The 25,618-nt window shown below is 36.4% G+C and overlaps 1 protein-coding gene across 5 annotated transcripts in view; it reads right to left on the bottom strand.

The window, feature by feature from the left end:
* Nucleotides 1–25,618, bottom strand: part of ptprua (protein tyrosine phosphatase receptor type Ua) — a 235,975-nt gene that overhangs the window by 4,572 nt on the left and 205,785 nt on the right. The window contains exons 20-30 of one of the 5 annotated variants that reach the window (XM_026241054.1): nucleotides 24,421–24,438; nucleotides 20,842–20,895; nucleotides 20,578–20,614; nucleotides 17,201–17,289; nucleotides 16,051–16,167; nucleotides 15,699–15,853; nucleotides 14,630–14,765; nucleotides 12,043–12,192; nucleotides 4,614–4,928; nucleotides 2,276–2,401; nucleotides 204–361 (exon numbers count right to left, since the gene is read on the bottom strand). In XM_026241054.1, the coding sequence (XP_026096839.1) occupies nucleotides 204–361; nucleotides 2,276–2,401; nucleotides 4,614–4,928; nucleotides 12,043–12,192; nucleotides 14,630–14,765; nucleotides 15,699–15,853; nucleotides 16,051–16,167; nucleotides 17,201–17,289; nucleotides 20,578–20,614; nucleotides 20,842–20,895; nucleotides 24,421–24,438 (1,355 nt within the window). Of the gene's footprint in view, nucleotides 1–203; nucleotides 362–2,275; nucleotides 2,402–4,613; nucleotides 4,929–12,042; nucleotides 12,193–14,629; nucleotides 14,766–15,698; nucleotides 15,854–16,050; nucleotides 16,168–17,191; nucleotides 17,290–20,577; nucleotides 20,615–20,841; nucleotides 20,896–24,420; nucleotides 24,439–25,618 lie in introns of all 5 variants that reach the window. The other 4 variants (XM_026241053.1, XM_026241055.1, XM_026241057.1 and 1 more) reach the window with 4 other exon arrangements.

Here is a 25,618-nt window from a genome sequence, read left to right as displayed (position 1 = left end):
GAGCTGTAAGATGTCAAATACTGAGGAAAATGAAGACATGAAAAACGGCTGGAGATTAAGAGCTTTAAGCAGGTTTTCACAGTTGGGTGGACACGGCAATTGCTGGAGCGCAGGAGCAAAAGAGACCCGGATTGTATAATCAACACAATGAAGTGTAATTGGTCTCCAATTAGCATGTGGAAGTGGAGCCGTGTGGAACTTACAGGCAGTGCACTACAGTGCGACCGTCACCGCACTCCCTCTGCCACTTCTGCACTTGTGCCAGCAGGTTGAGAAAGGCCTTCTTCGAGTCGGGGATTTCACGATAAGCCGACCAGCGCAGGAACTGGAAATGTCGCACTACCAGATGACCTTCCTGCAGCTGAATGATAAAGACAGAGAGAAAACACTAATAAAACAGAAGTACAACAGAAGGTCAAATAATTTTGCAGGTGTTTTCAAGAGACACTTTGGTTATTGCCTAGTTTTTGTAATTACTATAATGAATACATAGTATATAAAAATTAAATGTATGCATTCAGCAGACGCTTTTATCCAAAGGGACTTACAGTGCATTCAGGCTAACAAGTGTTCCTGGGGAACCCCCAACCTCACACTTGCTTGCTTGCTAACGCAATGCTCTACCACTTGAGCTACAGGAAAACATGTGTATATATACATGTGAGACTGTAACATAAAGTGCTATCCATCCCACTACTACTTTTTCAGTGCTACTTACTTGCATCAAAAAAAAATAAAAAAAAATAAAATAAAATAAATATATAAAAATGTCGGTGCAAAGTATCTTTTGTATTTATATTGAATTTGCAAATAATCCGGTGCTATTGAGGTGAGATATGGGTAAGTTTAGCGACAGGTTCAGGGGTATGGTTAGGTTTATGGAGGGTTAAGGTTTAGGGGTATGGTTGAATTTGTAATTATAGTTAATACAGAAACTGATAACAGATGATATTACAGGGAAGTGTTTTTAAATATTAGTACAATGAAAAAAATAAAACATGTACACTTTAATTGCACTGTATCAAATTATTAATTTAATTTAAGTACATAAGTAGTTAAGGACCTAGTATAATATGTAATACCTTTTAGTGCCACTCACTAATTTCCAGATCCACTTTCATCTGCTTTGGATAAAACTGAACACACTTGAAAACAAACACATTGAAAGTGTCATGTAATGTGCAAGAAGCACTGTAATTTATTTTCACAGAAATGTCACCATGTGCATGGTTTTCCAGTCAGCATAGGTTCAATCTGAAGCTGAAGCACGTACTTTCACTAAATGTTTTGTGCTCTATATTACAACCTATTCATGGAATATCTACTGAAAATCAAACACTCATTTCAAAAACAGCACACAAGATTCAGCTCATCTGCAAGTCATCGACTGGATCATCTGAGCATTGATTAGCACCTGAATTACTATGTAACTAATCTTAAAAGCATTGTTCTGTCATTTTCTTTATCTAGGGTTGGCGCTATTTAGCAACGTGATCTATCAATAACACTCTACACCTCGTTCCTTTTTGGGGAAGCGAGACTCACCGTCTCAACACGAGTGGCTCTCTCCGGGGTCCTGTGAAGAGGCAGTACGGGACACTTTTCTGACAATGACATGGAGTGTTTGCCCGGCTTGGGGACGTCGGGACTGACAGGGGCTAGCCAAACTGACACAGGCACGGATGGGAATGTGGCTAAAGGTTGACAGCCTGCCTGACAAGAGTGCTAAAGGGGGCTAGCAATGAGAGGTGCAACACTTGGGACAAGATTTCAAAGAGACGGGTGCTGACAATGAAGCCATCAGGAATGACTGAGGTCAGCTAGAGGTGTTAGAAAGTGCAGAGATACTGACACAATACATACAATTTTATCTCTCTCAAACATGCACGTAAAGTGAGAAATAAACAGGTCTAATTCCAGCAGCGCAGTGCCACCAGTGCTAGTTTGTGATTTTAATGACTGACCACACTTTATACCTTTGCTTTAATTTAAACGTTATTGAAATCAGTTTCTAAAAGACTCCGAAAAGATCATTTAGCCATTAGCTTCAGTTAATTAACCTTTCCCGGAGTGGCCTGGAACTCAGAGAATCTCCAGTCCTTAAAAAAAAAAGAGGTACGTGGAAGACGGGTCATTCTTCTAATGAGGTCTGATTTTAATGAGCTACTATAATAAATGTCAGTGCTAACACTGGGAGAAAACGGCTCATGATTGGAAGGAACGTCCAGGGGATAACATATATCTGAAGATGACTCATTTGGCCCTATAGACTCACCCGTGTGATGTTGGTCACCCTGAACAGGCGAGTGATGATGTTGTCATCGGTGGATCTGGAGAGCAGCTCCACTGTCATGGGTCCAAACTGCTGCATGCCCGTCTCAGGCCAGTACTGAAGACAGGGCTGACAGAGAGAAGCACACAATTACAGATGCTAAGTGCTATTTTAATACACTCCTGTACAAAGCATAGATCATATGTATTGTTTAATGAAGGAACAGCGACCATCAGTGACAAATAAGGATTAAATAATATTCACAAAAAAAATAAATCTAAAATAAATCTAGATATCTAGAATGGGTAACACTTTAGTATAGGGTCCAATTCACACTAATAACTAGTTGCTTATTAGCATGTCTATTATTAACATATTGGCATAGTGCTTATAAAGTACATTCATAATCCTACCCAATACCCAATACCCTATTTTCTCTATGTCGGCTGCATTTTCTAGTCCAGTCTCCCACCAGATTACCACGTGCTCAATGTGTCGATTAATTTTGGCTCACGCCAGTTGCAGACAGATCTAATCCAGCACGGTGTTATCAGAAACGAGCTGGAGTGAAGCAGCTCCAGTCATGTATTTCCAGTGAGAGATACAAAGGTTTTGATATAGATGAGATACAGTAGAAACTGTTATATCCTTGTCACAGTGATGCGTATTAATGACATGATGACATGATGCAGAAGAAGATACATATTCATCCAAACACAATCAGACAGATCAGAAGAGAGTGACTGTAGCAGAAAGAGAACAGAAATAGTTCTCGAATGTTAGATAACTAACTGAGTGTGATAATGTCTGGAAAAACACTCACACATCAGAGGGAAGACAGGAAGCAGAAATAACTATTACAGTAAATAATATTCTGCAGATTGCCTCGCTCATGCAAAGGCACACACACACACACACGCGCACACGCACACACACACACACGCACACAAACACACACACACACACAAACACACACTTTTCTATCAGTTAATTTTGCATTCAGTGGAATAATGTGCAGCAGAAAAGCTTTATCATGGAGCACAGGTCACAGTGCTTGCCTACAGGGGGAGAGGAGCGGAAAAAAATAGTTTGTTCATTTCATTGCCAATTTAGACAAGACAAACACATTATCAATGTGGGGAGTCTTAAATGAAAAGCACGTTGTGTGTTTGCTTTTCACCCATAGTGAGAATTATGGGCTCTGTGGGGGGTTATCTTCACACCAGTCTTCTCTGGCCACAACCAGACTTTTATTCCTTCAAGAAGACATTACACTTTGCTCTAAATCTCAAAACATTTTATTATAACCTGGACAACTTTCATTTGTGGAAACACATTTGGCAATGAAACCTAGTTCATTATTATATATATATATGTATATATATGTCACGTGAGATGAGGCAATGGCTCCGTCGCGCTATGATTGCATACGATCGGTTAAGGTTGGATGTGATTGGTTCGTGTGAAAAATCCGGCCTCTTGTTTTTGTGCGAGCTCTCGGTCTGAATGAAGAAAATTAGGACGTTATTGACTAATTATAAAGTAAGTAAACAACTCTGCTTCAAGTGCATGTTGAAATTAATATTAACTAAGAGTAATAAATGCTGTAGAAGTAGGCTTTTGCTTATTCTTAGTTCATGTTAACTAAAGAAGTGAACTAATGTTAATTAATGACACCTTATTGTAAACTGTTTCCAGAATATTGTTCAGATTGTTACTGCCTTTAGTTATTATTTTGTGATAAATGAATAATCGTAAGTGGAAGTCGTGGCCTAATTGTTAGAGTTTGACTCCTAACCCTTGGGTTGTGGGTTCGAGACTCGGGCTGGCAATACCACGACTGAGCAAGGCACTGAGCCCCCAACTGCATAAACGATGCCCACTGCTCCGGGTGTGTGTGTGTGTATGTTCACTGCTGTGTGTGTGTGCACTTTGGATGGGTTACATGCAGATCATGAATTCTGAGTATGAATGTATGTCACATCACAACAGGACAAATGGAAGAGCAAAAGAGCGCTTCACTTTGACACATCCAATTAAAACTGTTTGTTTGTGTCTCTGTATAGCCTTCAGCATCAGGAACAAGTGCATGGTTTATTTCAGTGGTGTTCTGGATCATGTTTGAGGATTATATGTTTGTTCGGATCATTTTGACTGCAGATTTTATTTTTTTGTTTTTTTATTTTTTTATTTTTTTGTAAATGAGGCACAGTCTAATGGAGAGAAACTTAAAGCAGCCAACAGCGTAGGATCTAACAGCATCTACACTGCAAAACATAAGTGAAATATTTCATGATGCTTTGCCTGAAAATTATGCTTTTATATGGATAAAGTTTCTTACCCAGGCTGAGTTGGACTGGTTGAGCTGGTTGAGCATGACGATGGAGGTACAGCCGTAGTCAAACACCAGTCTCCAGAAGTCAGCGGTGGTGGTGGGCAGGGGGTGAGGGGTCACCACGAACGCAGCCGGCTGCAGGAAGCTGTCCATCAGTGCTGCGTTTATGTAGTTGTTGCCCTCGCCCTCGGTGGAGACGAGAAAAGCCAGCGCGCGGTCAGGCGGCAGCACGTCCATGCTCCGGTTCTTCTCACGGTTACGGGGCAGCAGAGAGACGCTGCACTCCTCCACGTCCAGGTGAGGGGTCACAGAGTTTAGAGTCTGAAGAGACAGAAGTCAGACACAGAGAAAAGACAAGGGATCACAGGGTGTCTGAAAGCACTCCGAGGATGGGGAAAGATATAACTAAGTAGACAATGAGAGGATGAGGAAGTAAAACTATTCGGGCAATGGCTAGAGGCAAGAATAACCGACAGAGAAAGATGGAAGAGGTGAATAAAGCCATGAAAGAGAATTTTCAAGACTTCTGCAGTCCTTCAGCCAATAAAATATAAAGCACAAGATGATAGTTATTTTGCATAGCAATAGGAAGCTTAACTGCTCAAGACAAACTTGGGAAAACCAAGAAAACAAGTTTTTAATGAACATAACTGCTTCAAAATTGTGTGTAATTTACATTATAAAGCAAAATGTCCAATAATTGCCAATTTATATTTACCACAGACCTTACTTTACTCATGAGCTGAAAAGCCCCATTGTGAACCCATGGTTCTGGCATCACAACTGCTGCAGACATTACCAAAAATAGCATGACAACATTTGTTGATCCAATTATTATTATTATTATTATTATTATTATTATTATTATTATTATTATTATTATTATTATTATTATTATTATAGTATAATTTGTATACATTATAGTATTTTTACATTTTTAAAATGTTCTGTTTTATGTATTTATTAGTTTATTTATTATTTTGCTTATGTTTCGTGTGTTTTTAGTGTGCTTTTGTCATTATTTTTCCTTATTTCTATTTAGCTTTCATTTATTTTATTTACTTTTAGTTTTAGTAATTTTAGTATATTTTCTAGAAATGTATTAACAGCAGCACTGATCATTCAGTTAACAACACACTGTATAAGAATCAAGCATGTTAACTGTTGGATTTTTAATTTCTGTAAATTCGGTCACATTTAAAAAATCCTAATTTGCTTTTTATTAATAGTTAGTAAGTAAGTTGTTAAAGGATTAGTTTACCCAAAAATGAAAATTAGTCTTCGATTTTCTCACCCTCTAAGCATCTTATGTATGTATGACTTTCTTCTTTCAGACAAATCTAGTTTTATCTTTGATATTTCAAGCTGTTTCATGGCACCCAGCGGGGGTTGCATCCCTTCAGTCCAAATGACGTCAAATAAAAAGTGCCTTTCCATAAAATAAATAAAAAAAGGGTCTCACACAGCTCTGGGGGGTGAACAAAGGCCTCCTGTAGGCCTGATTAGTTTACAACAGTGAGCGCAAGCTGGAATAAAGTGATTATTACGTTTTGAATAGAATATGGATATTTTCTTAGAAAAACACATCGAGTCTCTACAGGAGGCCTTTGTTCATCCCCCGGAGCTGTTGAGCTGTAGAAACTTACTTTTTTTTTTTTTTTTTTTTTTTTATGGAAGGGTGCTTTTTATTTTGTATACAACACCTGTTGGGTGCCATGAAACAGCTTGAAAGTGTCACAATTTTTATTTTTTTTATATAAGTCCGATTGGATTCATCTGAAAGAAGGAATCATATACACCTAGGATTCCTCGGAGGTGAGTAAAACGCAGCCTAATTTTCATTTCTGGGTGAACTTACCCTTTAAGTTTATGTATGGGGAGTGTTATGGGATCTAAAATATGGTCATGCAGAATAAGACATTAAGATGTGCTTTAAAAGTACTAATAAACAGTCAGTATGCTAGCAATGTGCATGCTAAGCAACTAGTTAATAGTGTGAATTGGTCCCTAAACTATAAAGTGTCACCATAAATTAATTATAAATTAACCAATAATTAATTACCATTTTGTCTTGTACACTGTATGTAAAAATCTGTTGTATGAAATAGCTTATTTAGGGCAGTAAAAAAAAAACTGCACAATGAAATAAAACTATCTTTTTTAATTATTAGCATTCTGCAGATTCTGTAAGATGCATGTAAAGGTATGCTCTCAACTGTAGATGGATGCAGAGAAAAGCATTTGAAGTTGATGATTTTGTCTCAGGCAAATAATGTCTACAGAGCTTAATGACTGAAAATAAATGCACACTGTTCACATACGAATACTTCTGCTATGAGCCCTGAGGTGAATGAATCCGAGTGATAATTACGCAGATTATTCCACTTGATGGTTAAAGTGCTTCAATCTTGATTGGTTCTGACAGCACAAATGGGACATTAAAATGATGATCATTAAGATTACATCAGCTCTGAGGAGGACAGAGACAGGGAAACAGTCTCAGAGCAGCAGGCATGAAGCCAGTAATAGCTTAATGTTAAAAACACACACACACGAGTGGAACTGCAAGGTAAATAAATGAAAATTGACTCCACATCTGGTTGACTTCATCACATTTTGAGTTAGTATGTTGCACTTAACCTGGATGAAACTAAATGACATGATTTGCATAAGGCCCCAATGGAAATATCATAAAATGAATACAGCTCACACAAACCCAAGCCTCTATGATACTCTGGTCTCTACATTAGTGTTATTTTAGTACTATTTATTTTATTATTATAGTATTTCTTCATATTTAAAATTAAGTGTTATTTTTATACTCTAATTACGTAATATGACTTTAATGCTGTTTATCAGAGTGCTGCCTTTGTACTTGTGACAGAATTTCCTAGCAACTTTTAGGATGATTATTGTTGTTGTTGATTACATATTATTCAATAATACTAATAAAAACATAATAATAATAATAGTACTATTTAATTATAGTATTTAGTATTGAGAAACAGTGAGTGTGTGTTCGTGATGGTGATTTCAGTTGCATTGTTATGCCCTTAGATGGCAACATTCAGCAGTAAAGACTTTTATATTGAGAGAAACTGAAACAGGGTTGTAAACAAGGAAGCTTTTTTTTTTAACAACACCTTGTAACGCTGACAACAAAAGCAGTGTTGCACTGTCATCGGAAATCACGCTTTAAGTGCCGCTATTATTGGTAATGAAAGGTTCATATTCTGGTTTTGTCATTGTCTTATTAATAGGCATTTATTTTGACCTGGGTAAGATGCTAATCTGCAGTGATTGGTCGATTTGTTTCACCGTACTTAAAGTGGCACCTAGTTTAAAATAATGAATTAGCATTTTCATTCAGACCAACGCCAAAAGACCAAAAAGTGGGGAGGCAATATGCTAATGTTTCATGTTGACATCAACAGAAATTGTTTGGGATTCGCTTTAAAAACTACTTGTTTCAATGATTCAGTCGACTCTTCCTTTTGAGAGACAATAACTTTATAAACACTGCACTTTCAGATTTAAAACTTTGAAGGATGTTTTCATTCACTTAGAGCTGTGTTACACACTGCATGAAAGGTCATTTAAAAAAACCCATAATAGGGGCACTCTAACAGATGAAAGGACAGTACAGAAAAGATATGGCCTTCCTCAGCGGACATTCAAACAAATGTTTTATTGTGAATATGAGACTGAGCTGAAGAATGAATGCTGAATCAGATGCAGGTAATCACACTTGATCAGTCCATCTCTCTCATAATACTCTACATATAATACAGTGAGCTTTTAATACATGGACACAGCAAGCTTTCAATGAATCAACTCAATGTTCCTTCATTACTAAAGTTCTAAAGTGATGTTTTTGAATTAGTAATCAAGACTTGAGCTCAAACTGTTAAACTGTCCAACTGAGATTCGAATTTTTGGCGGAAGTGGAGAATTTTTTAAAGAAACCCATTGTTGTTTCTTTTGTATTCACACACATGTGCCTTATGTATGGCTGCAAGCTGTGAAATACCGAATCACAGCCATGCCGATATGCATGAATTTGTTCATTATAGCTGTTACTACACAGAACCATTGTTAACTGAGAAGATGCGCAAATCCACGTTCATTTTCAGCGTTTATTTGCGCATCTTCTCAGTTAACAACGGCTCTGTGTAGTAACCGCTGCTCGATGTGAAATCACGCACCTGATGGAATTTACCGCTGATTAGAAAACCGGATTTACTGACGAGATGCGCATTAACGATTGGCCGATCGTGATTGGAGCAGCCCTAATTTTATTTTATCCTTCTTACATTATATTTATTTTATTTTGTATATTTGTTATCTTTATTGCTTTATTACAAAATAGTATTTAACATCAGTGAATAAACCTAAATAAATTAATACTAATAAAAATAATTAAAATCAGGTTCAGATCTCTTCAGAGTAACAACTGTAGAACACTTTTTACAGTCTTCTCTTTCAGCTCATAGTAAAAAATAAATAAAAATAATAATAAATAAAAATGCATGAGGTTTTAATATCTGGCTTTAATCAGTGCTCCTAATTTTCCTTAAGACAACTCTAATTACACACCATACGTCTCACAGTTCCAGCTAATTTTTCTCTTAAATTAATGCATATATTATGTTTGGTCTCCTTATATGGCCAAAAGTTTTCATATACTATGTCTTGGGTGTTTTGCTTGCTGAGATCACTTATGTAACTGGTTTAATTTGTCAGTGTGTTTCAGCAGTACCTCCCACTTGGACCAATCTCAGCACACAGTGTCTTCCTGCATCTAAGCAATGGGATGCAGTCAATGTACTCAAACATATCACATCCGCAGTGCATTAGCAGTGTCCACAACATTAAATTGGGCTGTAATTAGACTGTAATCAGCAGTAATATTGCTGGATATTAACTTGCTCAAGCAGTAATATGCAATAGGCATGTTAATGGTTGTCTCAGCTCATGGGTCACACAAAGGATCCATTCTTATATTTACTGGAAAAGAGAATAAGAGTGAATTTCATTCATGCAGCTACTTGCCATATATTTACACATAGTTGACTTCTATGGTTGACCACATACAGTAAAAATAGCAATAATGTGAAATATTTATACATACATAAAATAACTGGTTTATATTTGAATATATTTCAAAACGCATTTTATTCCTGTGATCAGAAGCTGGATTTTCAGTATCAGTGACACATGATCCTTCAGAAATCTATATACCTATTTGCTGCTCAAATATTAGTTTTATATCGGTTTTTGCTGCTTAATAGTTTGTGGAAACCATTATATATATTTTTTCATGATTCTTTGATGAACAGAAAATTCTAATATTTTATTCATATTTATTCAAAATAAAAACACTTTTGTAATTAAATGCATGATTGCTGAATGAAAGTATTAATTTCTCACCCCCAACGTTTGAATAGTTGTGTATCACAGTTTCCACAAAAATATGAAGGAGCACAACTGTTTCCAGCATTGGTAATAAAGCAGCATATTAGAATGATTTATGAAGAATCACATGATAATGAAAACTGGAGTAATGATGCTGATAATTAGCTTTGATCACAGGAATAAATCACATTATAATACATGAATATGACAAAAAATGCAGCCCTGATGAGACAAACACTCATTTCAAAAGCTTATTATTATTATTATTATTATTATTATTATTATTATTATTATATTCCAAACTTTTGACCGGTAGAGTATATTAACTAACGCTGAATGATTAAAAACATGTCAAGGTCCAAGACAACTGCAAACATTACTTAAATGGGGAGTCATCTCATTTATCATCAGTGAAATATGGAGTGCCACAAGGATCCGTCCTAGGTTCCCTTCTATTTTCAATATACATGTTGCCCCTTGGTAATATTATTAGCTTCCACTGTTATGCTGATGATACTCAGCTATATATCTCAACGAGACCAGATTGAACTTCTAAGTTATCTAACAGAGTGTGTTAAAAATTTAAAAGATTGGATGACCAATAATTTTCTCCAATTAAATTCGGATAAGACAGAGATATTAATTATTGGACCAAAAAAGACGACACAGAATCTTGTAGATTACAATCTGCAACTAGACAGATGTACTGTTACTTCCTCTACAGTCAGAAATCTGGGTGTTATATTAGACAACAACTTGTCTTTTGAAAATCATATTTCCAATGTTACAAAAACTGCATTCTTCCATCTTAGAAACATTGCCAAGCTACGAAACATGTTATCTGTTTCTGATGCAGAAAAGCTAGTTCATGCATTCATGACCTCTAGACTGGACTATTGTAATGCACTTCTAGGTGGTTGTCCTGCATCTTCAATAAACAAGCTACAGGTAGTCCAAAATGCAGTGGCTAGAGTCCTTACGAGGTCAAGAAAATACGATCATATTACCCCAATTTTACAGTTTCTGCACTGGCTACCTATTAAGTTCCGTATCAGTTACAAATTATCATTACTTACCTATAAGTCCCTAAATGGTTTAGCTCCTGCATACCTAACTAGCCTTCTACCACGCTACAAACCATCACGCTCCCTAAGGTCACAAAACGCTGGACTTTTGGTCGTTCCTAGGATAGCAAAGTCCACTAAAGGAGGTGAGCTTTTTCACATTTGGCTCCCAAACTCTGGAATAGCCTTCCTGATAATGTTCGGGGTTCAGACACACTCTCTCTGTTTAAATCTAGATTAAAAACACATCTCTTTCAAATTATGTATCTCTTAAATTGTGAGTGTAGTTGCATCTGATAAAACACGCATTCTTATTCTTTAGCTTGGGTTAAAAACTAACTAATTTTACTTTGTTGGATCAGCAGCTATGCTAATAATGTCTCTATTTGTTTCTATGTTTTGTAACTAGGATTTACACAAGCTCCAGTCTGGATCCAGAACACCTGAGAAGAGATGATGCTGACCCTCAGAGGACCCCAGATGATGCTAACCCTGAATTAACAAACAGAACTAACAAATATTGCTACAAGTGTGACTGCATCATATAATAATTATTAATTATTAATAATATTAATAATGTTAATCGTCTGGCTGACTACGTCTTGTATTAATTTTTCTACAAATCCTGTCATACGTGCACAAACTGACAGTCAACAGTTATAAGCTACTACTAAATATTGTAGAAACATAATTTTCTGTAAAGTTGCTTTGTAACGATTTGTATTGTAAAAAGCGCTATACAAATAAACTTGAGTTGAATTGAATTGCAACCAACTGCCCATTAAATACAGTCTATGTAGAGTTATGCTGTTGCAATCTAAACTGGTGAGTGACATCCTAAAAATCACAACCTCTAACCTCTTCAGACTCAACAAGTCTGTGGCCAGCAAAGAAAGTAAGGTTAGTCTTTTCTGAGTCTTTTGTCCTCAGCACATTCATTCCTAACTCTGGCTCACCTGAAACTCTTCACGCAGTTGAGAGGTGTTGGTCTGAGAATCCACACTCAACATGTCCTTAAAGGTAAGCGCAAACTCGCCGATGGGGATGGCGGTCTCTCCGCACAGACAGGCCTCTAGTATGGCATCATGGATGAATATGTACTGCTCCTGAAAGAGAGATTGACACAGAAAGAGTCACCTCAGGACAGAAAACTGCTTCAAAGAAATGAGGCCATGTCAAAACATGCACGATGCAGTGTCCAATTATTTGCTTTTATTAAAAACGATGTGACAAAATGTCAGAGAGATTAATTGAGGGGGCAAATATTATTTTAATTTAGCAGTGTAGGAGGGAAATGTCAAAGTAAATCAAATCTATATTTTCACGTAAAGATGAAATACACTTTTGCACTCATCTACAAATGGCCATCAGCAGAATGACTTTAGACTTAAGAAATTGGTGGTATTTGACAAAAGTTATCACTAGTAAAAAAATTTTAAAAAATGTGAGAGATGCTTGGCCGTGCAAACAAGTTTCCATGGTGCTGTGGTTCTCTGAATGGTTGCCAGTGTGTAGCAATGGGGAAGTTAAAGTGTTTAGTGTATGTGGCTTTTAAGGGTGTTTGGGTGGTTACTTACTGACTTAAGTTATGAAGGCTTATTGGAAAAACATGCCAGTGTCAAAATGTCGCTATAACGTCGCTTCTAGCATAGTTTTTGACACTTTCAAACTGAAATCTCCTTTCAAAGTGATATCTGGCAATACTTCACTATGTTGATTGTTCTATATATTGCAGAAGTTCAGCGATTAAATGTTTGGCGAGGGGTGCTAAGGGTTAATGATCATGTGTGTAAATGATGTACAACATATACCAAACCCAAATCTGTTAATAAAATCTGTTAACAAAAACAAACATGATATAAAAAGCTTTGCTTGAAGCAGCTATGACATTTTAGCTTTCTACAAGTCTCCTACAAAAAGCTCAATGCCGTGCAAGCTACTGAGCAAGTCTGCTTAATCTGAAAAGATGAAGTAATATGGGCATGACTACATGATGCAAATATCAAAATGTATTAGTCTGCAAATAATGCACCATAGCAAAAGTATTTTAACAAGTTTAACTGCTAGGTAGAAATTGATAGCCTGAATGCACTGTAAGTCACTTTGGATAAAAGTGTCTGCTAAATGCATACATTTAATTTAATTAAATTTTTAATTGTTGTTCCAATGTACAGATATCATTTTTATATCTTGAGAATAATTAATCCAACTTCTCCTCTCTCTCCAACTTCATAATTAAGTTAGATATTTCAATAATTCTACAACCGTAAATATAAGCCATAGAAAAAGTGACAACTGCCCTGTGAAAAAAGGATTGTAGACATTTGATTGTGGTCTACTCTTTAACTCTATTAGTATATCAGAGGGTTAAAGGTCAAGCATTAGCCGTCTGTTTTATTTATGTTAAGGAAGTACACTAGATCAGCCTTTAGCTTGCATTCCTCAATTCATATATCACAGGCATCAGTGTGTAACCGTGTGTAATTTCATATGCATTAAAAAGCAGTCAAGACAGCAAGGCAAGACATGTTTCATGGCCTTGTTTTTGTCTTGAAAGTGTTCTAGTGATATTAAGTGAACAGTGATTATACACTGAATGATGGTTTCTTCTTTGTTGTCCAGCCCTTTGAGGGTTGATTAGAATAGAAAAATAATCACAGCTATCAGTTTATTAGCAAGCACCAACTTCTCTGCAGACTGACTGTGTTTGAGTTACATAGCGATTTTAAGTGGAAAAATATTAGATATAAAATTTATTCAAAAGTAACACATTTTTATACAAAACACATTTTAATATAACAATGTTACAGGTTTAATATTGCAAAATAACCAAGAAATTTCATTATTTGGTCATACTATTTGACTGGTAGTCATGTTACAGCGACACAGAAGGAAACTGAAAGAATGCAGTTTAACTTGAGGCGATCGTCGCCGTCCAAGCACAATGGCTTGCGTAGATGGAATAGTTATCCAATGGATATGTCTCTTTTCAAGTAAAATATGAGTCTTTATGGACGTTTTATTATATGCACAATATTATAACAGATAAATTGGATATGCATTCAGTTATGTCTGACAACTTGACAAATATGTTGTCAATACCATTTAAATTAAGATGGAAAATAATGGTCTATTAGTGTTTAGGAATTAATTATTTTATAGGAATTTAGGATTTTTTTTTTTTTTTTGCATACTTATTACATTGGGCTTTTATTAAACTTTAAAACAACTTTATATACAATTTCATATTAAAAGTTAATTTATTTAACAATTTTCACAGTCTCTAAACTGAGATCTTAAATAATTTTATACCCTGTGGCTCCCCCACAATTAGTATTATGGCCTTCTTCGCTGAATCACATTAATAAAAATATAAGAAAACATCCACATAAACTCAAATTCACTGGTCTGTGGGATCTTATTTCAGGTTGAATTTTTAACTTCTATTTTTATTTTTTTGCAAACAAGTAGTAATGCTAGATCATGATGTCACTTATTTAACAACGTCATTCAGTCCTGTTTCTGATAATGACGTTTTCTCACCTCAGTCTGGATCATGTTGATACGTCGCGAGCAGAGCGTCTTCACACAGTTATAAATGTCCACCACACCCTCACACTCCGCCATATCCAGCATCACGTCCAATACGATGTAACAGCCGGTACGGCCAGCACCCATACTGCAGGCAGACCAATAACAGGGTCGGATGAAACTACCACACTCTTTCAAGAAGAGCATTAAAAGAGCATCTACGATGTCCTGCTACTTCCACAGTCAATTAACCAGCTCCCAACCGGAGACATCTTGAAGCTAGAACTGGACTAGATGAGCCTGAGTACAGACTCTACATGCAGTACCTCGATACAGTTGGTAATAAACAAAAGTAATAAAGTAAAAAACAAAAATGAGAGAAATATCCCTGACAATCTTGAATGAAACACTGCTGCAGTTTAATTAAACAATAAAGTGGAGAGATACAATGGAGAGATACATTGAGGAACACATTACATCACTTTAACACGTTGACTTGTTGAAAACAGGGTACATCTTCGAGATAAATGTGGATGAGATGCTCATGTGAACGTTTCATCAGTGTTCAGGGATGATTCACTGAATTGGTTTTCTGTCTAATGCAGTTTTATCTGATACATAAATGTATTTCATGTGAATAAGTGAGATCGTGGGGCAGAAACACGTCCTTGGATTGCTGAACTGCAGATGTGAGCATTTTTTCTCTTTATAATGGGCAGCAGATACTTGGAAAATATTACATATCTGCAGTTCATCAAGAGCAAAAGTGAGCTTTCATACTTGAGATCCAAACACATTGATACTGCCTTCTTTTCGAAGGTGAAGTGGAGGCACACAAATAGCTCAAGACATTCACATCTCCTTAACTAACGACTGGAGTGGTTGGTATTGTTCAGCTCTGTTTTAATTTAAACTCTGAAACTGAAATCCACAGTTTTATTTCATGAATATGCTAATGTGAAATATTGACTGAAATCTTTATATAATCTATTGTTCTCCAAGGGTTAACACTAGTTGGATATTTTCACTTAGCATATATAACATAAAAATGGTGCTAAAACAAGAAGTAGTGCTTGATTACCTGCAGTGGACCACCACTGGGCCAGCGTCGGGCGGCGTGGAGGCTTTGACCCGCCGGAGGAAGGCCAGCAGTCCTGTGGCATGATATGGGACGCCATGTTCTGGCCAGTTCGTAAAGTGGAACTGGCAGACTTCATGTTTAGCTGGGTAACCACGCTGAGAGAGGACAAATAAACAGCATGCATTCATTAGAACGTCCTTCCAAAAGACGTTCTTACTTATTATTTATACATTTTTTCAATGATTTCTTAATTTGATCAAAATAAACACATGGACAACGGCTCCATTAACTAATTTACATTCAATAACATAAAATCATAGCGCAACATTAATAAACACCTCTACAGTCTTACCCGCTCCATGGCAAAAGTGCGTACGGTGTATTCTGCCAGCGTTTCTGTTTTCAGCAGAGTGATTTTAATGTCTCCATAGAGCTCACTGTCATCAGGCCAGTATTTACAGCACTTCATCTGAAACACACACACACACACACAGAGAGAGAGAGATACAATTAACACACAGCAGCTACAACTGCAATCAACCACTTCAGGAGTTATATTATCAGGAGTTATATATATATATGGTTTGATTTAACCTTAAATTGTAATTGAATATTTTTTTTAAATCTGTATTTTTCCCAAAGTCAAAAAGATTCATACAAAGTAAAAATGGTTTTGAAGTACAAAGATTATTTATTATAAAAAAATTCACCATACTTAGTAACTATTTTTTTTTAGACTCAAGACAAAATGTTACTAAATGTAGGGTAATTTAATAAATTTGCTGCTTATTAATAGTTAGTAAAGTAGTTGTTAAGTTTAGGTCTTGGGTAGGATTATGGATGTAGAATATAGTCATGTAGAATATGCACTTTATAAGCACTAATAAACAGCAAATTTGTTAATAACAGGCAAGCTAATAAGCAACCGGTTAATAGTGAGAACTGGTCCCTATACTATTGCGTAGTATATACTCAAACATATACTATACTATAATTTCAAGATAAATTCAAATAAATGCTTAAATAATGTTAACATCAGCTGCAATTATATATATATATATATATATATATATATATATATATATATATATATATATATATATATATATATATATATATCATGTAACTATAGTATCATGTAACTATCATATAACTATCATGTAACTATAACATAGTTGATACATTTACCACATACAACTGTTATACTACATTTAAACTATTGTAATTTGGTACAAACAAGCCAATTAATAAATAGACCAAAAGGAAGAAAGAATCTGAAAACCCAAAGATGTCACAGTAACTGTAGTGACCATGGTATTTCGGAGGTATGCTATTAACAGATGGCTGGCCGATTATGGAATGTTCTCGGACTAATGGGGTTCCTTGGTAAAGTTTATCTTCAGTAATGGTCAGCAGTGGGTCAGTGTTCAGTAATGGATGGTGTCCGTCAGTGGGTGGGCAGCCCGAGGCAGAGGTAGACTTATTCTACTCACTCTCCCCACCTCCACCAGTTTGGTGATCATCACGATGCTGTAGCAGTTCTCCTGCCAAACCATGCGCCAGAAGTCATAGATCATGTCCTGCTTGGGCCCTGCGGAGAGAGAGAGAGAGAGAGAGAGAGAGAGATGGGCTTTCACGGAGAACTGTGGGAGGTGAATCATTTGAACGCAAGATGAAGAGAGAACAGAGGTGGTTTTGTAAAATAGCAGGTCGCGACATCGACGAGGATTATATAAGAAAGGAGAAAACAGAGACAGCGAGCTGCTGGGACAGGAGAGCTATATCGGCTCATATAGAAGACAACGAATGGAGAAGCTGCTGGCAGGGACAATCCAGTGAGTGATAGCAGCGAGAAACTAGAGTTTGAACTGTTTTCTGAAGAAATGTGAGTGGTTGCAGGATGCTGGGCAGTTACTAAGGCCCATGTTCTCAGTGCGCTGCTATGTGGTCGCTAAGATGTTATGAGTGTATCATAAACACACTGTTTTGTAGCGCAAACTCTTATTGTTATTGTGCAAGTCTTCGAATAACACAAGAATGCTTAAACAGTGGACCGGCCCGGATCCATAAACTGCTCAGTCTAGTCTTAAAAGGTTCGCTATTTTTTTTTTTTTTTTTGCTTTAAGACTGATCATAGCTTTTTAAAATCAGTTACTAAAAGGTAAAATGGTCTATGCTGAATTTGGAAAATAAGACGGATGACTATTTTTCTGCTCTTAGCTCTTAAAGGGACAGTACACCCAAAAATGAAAATTTGCTGTTAATGTAATAACCCCCAGGCCATCCAAGATGAAGGTGACTTTTTTCCCACGTACAATAAATGTCTCTGGTTGCTGTTTAAAAAAAAAAAAAACATCTACAGAAAAGACCAAATCAATCCCCGTGGTTCCTGATGATTTATAAGTGAAACAATCCATCTGTGCAAGAAATGAAACATTATTTTCAACATGATTACCTTTAATCTACAGCCTCAGGCAAATGGTTATCGGTGAGTTTCAGCAAAAAATCTGCTTTTAATGTAAAAAAAATAAAAATAAAAATGGTTGGACGGTTTAGACATTGTAGTTTATTGTAGTGGGTGAGAGATTTGTTTAAATCACTAATGCCTGAGCGTCAGTGATAGTGAGACCTGCCTCAGGAAACACCTCTACTAAAGCATTTACTCTTAATGACATGAGCTGAACTCTTTCATTCTCACTCTCTTCTTTTCTTCTTCATGTATTTTTCTGCACACACATCACACATGCATAGCACGAAACGGAAACGGATACACACGGAAATATTAGAAACACTAAAGGAAAGCCACTGAGGGTTTGTAAGCGCAGTGCTGTGAACACTCTACCCTCAGGCGACGAGTCTGTTTTCTTCTCTACCTGTTAAAACAATTACAGCCAACAACAGGTGCTGCGCTTCCTGCGTTCCTGAGCAGCTCTGCCGCTATCGCCTGCAGCTATAACCGCGAGAAATCACATCTCAATGCTCTGCTTTACAGCCGGGATGAAGCCGAGGTTATTCATGATAAAAGAAATGTAAAAAGTAATGTTAAAACAGGAATGTTTTCGAGGTTTAAATAGAAAGTGGGGAGAAATATTGAAACTGCGTTTCCACGTTGACAGCATCAAAACTGACCAAGGGCTACAGCAACTCTGAAATAGCTGCAGGAATTTATAATTTATACACACCTTGAAGAATCTGAGGCGGATGAGACTAAAATTGAATTATTTGGCCTAAACACCAATCTATATGTCTGATAGAAATCCAATCCAGCTCAGCATCCAAATAATATCCTGTTATGGGGTGTTTCTCTGCAGCAGGGAATGGAGCTCTTGTCAGGATAGAAGGAAACACGGATGGGGCAAAATAACGTCAAATTATTGGGGAAAATAGTTGACAACGGGAAGAAGGCTAATATTCATAAGGGTTAGCATCAGACCAAAAAAACATGGAGAACAAGCAAACAAAATGAAAAACAACACCCGAAGCACACTGTCACTGTAGTGTTCTGAGTTTTTCATGGGCCATGCCATTTTACAATAATCTAGTTGTCATCATGTGGGTTTGAGTGCTTATGAGCTGCAGATGCGGGGCTGATGGGGTAGATTTGTATTAAAGCCCACTGAGTCAGGAACACATCTGTATGTGGCGCTGTCACAATGTGAACATACAGATGGCCTTCACAGGACATAGATCTCAGGACCTAAAGCCAGTTTAAACCTCCAAGCCCAGCAAAGCCCACCCACGAGTGTGTGTACACCTGCTCAAACAGAGCACAGCAGTGAATGAGTGTGTTTGTGTTTGGAAGGAGTCAGTGTTGATCAGTGGCCCTGGTGTGGTGACGACCAACATGAGTGAGAAAGAGAGAGAGAGAGAGAGAGAGAGAGAGAGCGGATGGAATGAGATGTGTCTGAGTGTGAGTGTGTGCTGTTTGTGCTGCAGAAGAACCTGAGAGCCACAGAGACAAAACTACAGACAGATGGACACATCCTCTCAAGTGTCTTATGGTAACTAAATGTTTTGAAATATTATTACAAATAAAATAAGTGTGTTCTTTTTGAATATCTGTTAAAATGTCATTTATTTATTTCTGTGATGCTGAATTAATAATAATAATAATAAATAAATAAATAAATAAATAAATAAATAAATAAATATATATATATATATATATATATATATATATATATATATATATATATATATATATATATATATATATATATATATATATATATATATATATATATATATATATATATATATATATATATATATATATATATATAATGCATACATCTCCACTGGCTTTGATACATTTAATGCATCCATCCATACATATAGTATATACATATATTTATTTATTCACTTCATTGTATTATTCATAAATAAATAATTAATTAACCCTAAATATCAATTAATATACAGCTCACATACATGTTTCAACTGACAATCCATGTTTTAATGGGTCATTCACATACTAAAGCTGTTGTGCCCTGGAAGAAGACGGTTGCAGAAATGGCTGGGTCATGATTAAGATTCTGATCAATTGTATCTGAATAAACAAAAATAATCATCTTAGTCAGTCACCCTCACAAAGGAAGGCAGAAATCTATTTAGAAATCGCAAGAACAATATCTGCATATGAATCATTCAAACCATTGTAGTAGAATTGGAGCACACACACAAACACACACACACACACACACACACACACACATACACACACACACACACACACACACACGCACACACACACACACACACACACACACATTTAGAAGTAATTTGTTTATCAGCAACTGTAAAACACCACACAAAACAAATTAGTATTGTGTGGTGTATTCAAACGTGATTTCAGAGTAGCAGAATTAAAAGCGCTCACCTTGTGTGGCGATGAAATGGTTGGAGCGCTGATACCCCTGAAGAGAGACAAAGATAGACATGCATTATTATCAACTAATGATATGTTAATAACATTTCAACAACATTAACATACTATATTCTGACTTATCCCATTTAAAGTGTATCTTCTCTGTGCCTCTTGCATCACCAGACAAAATTGCATAAAATAACGACTGGCTTTTCCAAACACTCCCCCTTGTCCTCCACCGCTCAGAAAAACAAAATAAAGCCGTCCCAAACTCACGCCATTGTTGTCTCCAAACTCACGCCACTGTTGCAGTTGACTCTGCATATTAAGCTGAGATAGGAGAGAGAAATCATTAAGCTATCCTGCTATTTGCTATCCATACCATTACCATCTGAACATGTTACATGTTTCTTCAGTCTAATGAAAAAAAAAAATAAAAAAGCACAGCGTAGAGACAACCTCAAAGCCCTAATGTACGGTGTCTCTGACAGAAACACAGAATTATACAGAAGAACGCTCTTATGAAGTGTGTGATTCATGACTGAGCAGAACATGTGTCTCTGGATCTCAGAAATGAAAGTGTTTCTACTTGACATTTGATAAAGCAAGCAAATATGCACGTATCCTATCTGCAGTATGTGTGCATCATTTGATATTGATTTTTTTTTAAGCTTTAAGAATTGAATTTACTCATGTCTAGTAACTCCTATATGATGTTCAAACAAACATTATCTGAATGCTGCTTTCTAAATGCCAGAAACAAAATGCAAAGCATTAAATGCCACGTATTACAGCATGATATTTCAGTCAACTGGCTTTTGGGTCACCGGTGGTGGAAAACTGTAGTTACACCAGACCTGACACACATAACAAATAAATACATAGTGAACTAAAGGTTTTGCCTTTTGATCAATTCCACAGGTTTATTTATTTATTTATTTATTTAGCTAAAATATGTTATTTATACAATGTGCTTGGTGCAGAACCAACAAGTTTTGTATACAGTTGTTTGGGGGAATCCGTCAAAAAGGTTACAAAATATTAATTTGTAATATAGGTGTGATCCAGGGCTATGCCGTTTCGAACTGGAAATCCCTGTTCATTTCTTCTGTTCTGTCCATTGAGGTTAGATCAGGGTTGCCAGGTCTGCATAACATAACCAGCCCAATTGGTACTCAAAACTAGACCAATCACAACTAAAACTAGCCCAACTGCATTTTCAGGGAAATTGACTATCAACACTGCTCCAAAATTATTTAATAGTGTTAAATAATTTGTGCAGGGGTTTTTCAACCCGCAGACTAAAAAACAACCTGTGGCTACAGATTATTCATAATAAAAGTATCCCAATTCTGCTGGAAAGCACTGGGTCAAAGTTCAGTAAAATATGAACACTAAATACTTGATAAGTCATATAAATAACAAGTATTGAATATCATGCTTGTACTGAATTCTGAATGAAAGGGACACTGGTTATTGCAATCTATCCTGCAAAGGTTCTGTATCCACATCAATATGAACAGATGCTTTCTGAACTGCTGTTTTCTCACTGCTGTCATTTATTTATTTATTTATTTATTTTTTAGCGAGAATAGCGTGCAGCACATATTCACATATTTTAAGTACATCAGGAACTTAAAGATGTTCATAAAACCCAGTTCAGTTGCAGCTTTGGTTCATTCTAAAATATCCTTCGTAAGTCTGGGGAAGTCTTAGGAAGAAGTGACAGAACTGTCACAGGTGCCCCTCTTAAAAACTAGGTGCACGATAACTCTGCATGCACATTTTGTCAGCATTTGTAAGGCACACTGATGTCCTGCCCACAGAATGTAGAGATGCCCAAATCAGTCACTTACAGGGTCCCATGCCAGTTCGGGCTCTGCTGCAGAAGTCTACAGCCTGAGCAGATCTTCTTCTGTTCTTAAAACCTGTGTTCATTAAGGTCTGTTATAGACTGTATCACATGCTAATCCTTGACAAGTGCTAGCGATGGCTGGCTGTAGTCAGAAATCAATAGATTGTGTTTGGGTGAAGAGCAGGGCAGCTTTATACAGTAACTGTAATGAGCCTTTATCTGCTGATCAGTCACCCACAATGCATCTCAGCCTCTGTGTGAGGGGTTTGGATAGAAAGCTTTGCTTTTAGTCTCAAAGGTTATGCCGATTGATTGTACAGTAGTCAAAGGTTTTTTGTAAAGTGCCTATGAATGAAATGCCTATGTGTGCCTGGACATCATGTGCATGTGATGGTGGGAATTGGTAGAGATTTTGCAATTCTGCTTGACAGATTAATATCAACAGCTGACATTAGGCACTGCTTCAGGTTATTTATTCAAGATATCAGATGAATATGAAGGTGCGTGGACGTGTCCCAACAATTCAAGAATAAAAAAGGAATAATATGTTAGTATGGGGTTTGTTTGTTAAGCACAACATCCAGCTGGTTTATGGCTGCCAAGCATTGTTACCTCTGTATAATGTGTGTGTCAAAAAATGGTACGCTTCAAATACAGCTCATCCAATCAGAGTCACAAATCCTTTTATAATATTATAAGTATACACATAAAGCATACCGAAAATTATCCAACCCTGGCGTTGTGTAAAATAACAAATAAAATAAAAATAACACATTTTTAAATTATATTATAAAATAAAATATTAAAAAAAAAAATTGTTTTATGCAATAGTTGTAAAGAAACCCTGAAGACTGAAATGTATCCTTCAGACAGGATAGTGATCAAAAACCCAAAACTTTAGTCCACCTGACTCACCAGTTATACTCAGTTAATACTCTTGTTAAAGTTATGGTAAATGCTAATGTACTCCAAACCACCTGGATGTCTTACATGTTTCATTAAATACAGCAGGGCTCCATTCTGTGCCAAGATAATGTAAACAATGTGTCTTTGATGATAGACGATGAACCTGACAGAAATTAACGAGGTCTGCACTTTAACTGCACACTCAGATTACACTGAAGCTACAGCATGCTAAAATAAACTAAAGACAGTAATCGGGAACAGAGACTCATCTGTTCAACCCCGAGAAACACACAAAATGAAAGACAGTCAAAAGCTGTAGAAAATCACAAGGACAAAGTGACAAGAACACAAGAGAAGAAAGAAACTGTAAGGAAAAGATGTAGAGAAATGTCAGACGTCCTAGCTGAACTCTATCTATAGCCTTGGGATATGAAGCTACAATGTTGAATATATTGATATTCATTCCCTTTATTTTCCCTTTCCTTTTGTTTTCAAAGAAAATCACACACGGAAATGGCAGTTCTGAATAATATAAAAAAGTATATTAAGCTGATCTGAAGATGAAACAAAACTGATTTTTATGGGTTTTATATAATTATCTATCCTAAAAATAAAATATATTTGTAATTATTTTATTGTTTATTCTAATCAAACCACATTGCTCAATGAATAACATATGTAAAACATCCAGCATAATGGCATAAAACATCATGGTATTTAATCACACACTGTAAAACATGAGATGGATATACAGTAAAGCATAAGTGCTTTATCAGCTACATATCCCACATATCCTTAAACAAATGAGTATTAATGAAATGCTTGTAAGACCAAGTTTAATTTGTGGATTTTCATTTTTGTCCAACACGAGGTGTGGATTTCAGAAGCCGAGAGTGATTTTAGTGTGGTTAAGTCGATAAGGCTGTGGGTTACAGGAAGTGATGCGATGAGATCTAACAAAGCTACATTAAACACAAACAACAGACAGAAAAGAAGGGTTTAGGAAATCAAATGTCTGAGCCCAGAGCCATGATAGCAGGAACAAATGAGTAATGGACAGACGATGGCAGAAGACGAGAAAGACAAGTACTTACTTCCCTGTTTATCCGAATCTAAAAGATCCCAGACACAGAGAAAGAGGGATGGGTGAGAGAAGAGAGAAGAGAAACAAAGAGAGACAGCATAATTAGCTGATTAGAGAAAAGAGGAGAGAAATAAAGACGTCAGAAGTCAAGTTCTTAATCCTGACCACCAACAGTGAGGAACTCACTTCAAACTGCCTGCAGATTACAGTTCAGAGTTCCCCATGCACTGTCGGAGAAAATCTGAACCAAACAGTCGATCGTACTCTTTCATGTTCAAAACGATATGTTTTAGCAGCACAGGAAAAATAACCTAGTATAACAATGATTTCGCCATTCACAATGACATATCTATATTTCATACAGACTAAAGACCTTTCCAAACTGAGTGCGAAAAAGCTAAATTAATATCGGACGCGATTACGCACTGGAATAAAATAGTACATTTATATGGATGCTTCCACATAGACTTTGAACATTCGCAAATCTTTTCTGTTTCGCAAAACGAAATCACAGGCAGTCCAATAAGATTTGAGCTAGGATCACGTGACCGGAGCAGCTGTGTAACAAAGCTACCAGTGTAACAAACACAGAAGGAGAGTATCCCGGATAAGAGAAGAGAGGGGATGCTGACTTCTTGTTATCGTTGGTATTTGAGAACAGATTTATTCTCACACATTCTTTATACAGAATAAGATTTCTATCAATTCTCCACTGATTTATGTGATCCATAGAGCGAGTGTTATGAGTCGGACCGCGTTCACTCTTTTTCTACACATGAAATATGAAAGCAAATAGACATGATTATGACAATCTATTTTCTGTATGTGTTTTGTATGCAACTCATGGTACTTTTATAGCAATAAAGGATGCTTATTTATGACAAATGGGGTGGTGTTGGCACAGTGGATAAGACACATGCCTTTGGTGTTGGAGACCCGGGTTCGAATCCACTGTGAGACACCAATGTGTCCCTGAGCAAGACATTAACCCCTAGTCGCTCCAGAGGCGTGCGACCTCTGACATACATAGCAACTGTAAGTTGATTTGGATAAAAGAGTCAGGTAAATGTAAAAGTGTCAGGTAAATGCACTAGTTGATGGTTTACAATGGGTAAGCAAATAAATTAATAATTACATACATTTTAAAGTATAGCTTGATACTAATTGTACTCCTAATTATATTTTAGGATGTAGCCTATTCTTGTAAG

Source organism: Carassius auratus, linkage group LG44F (assembly GCF_003368295.1).
Source record: "Carassius auratus strain Wakin linkage group LG44F, ASM336829v1, whole genome shotgun sequence".
NCBI classification, from domain to species: domain Eukaryota; kingdom Metazoa; phylum Chordata; class Actinopteri; order Cypriniformes; family Cyprinidae; genus Carassius; species Carassius auratus.
This window is presented reverse-complemented; position numbering and strand designations above follow the sequence as displayed.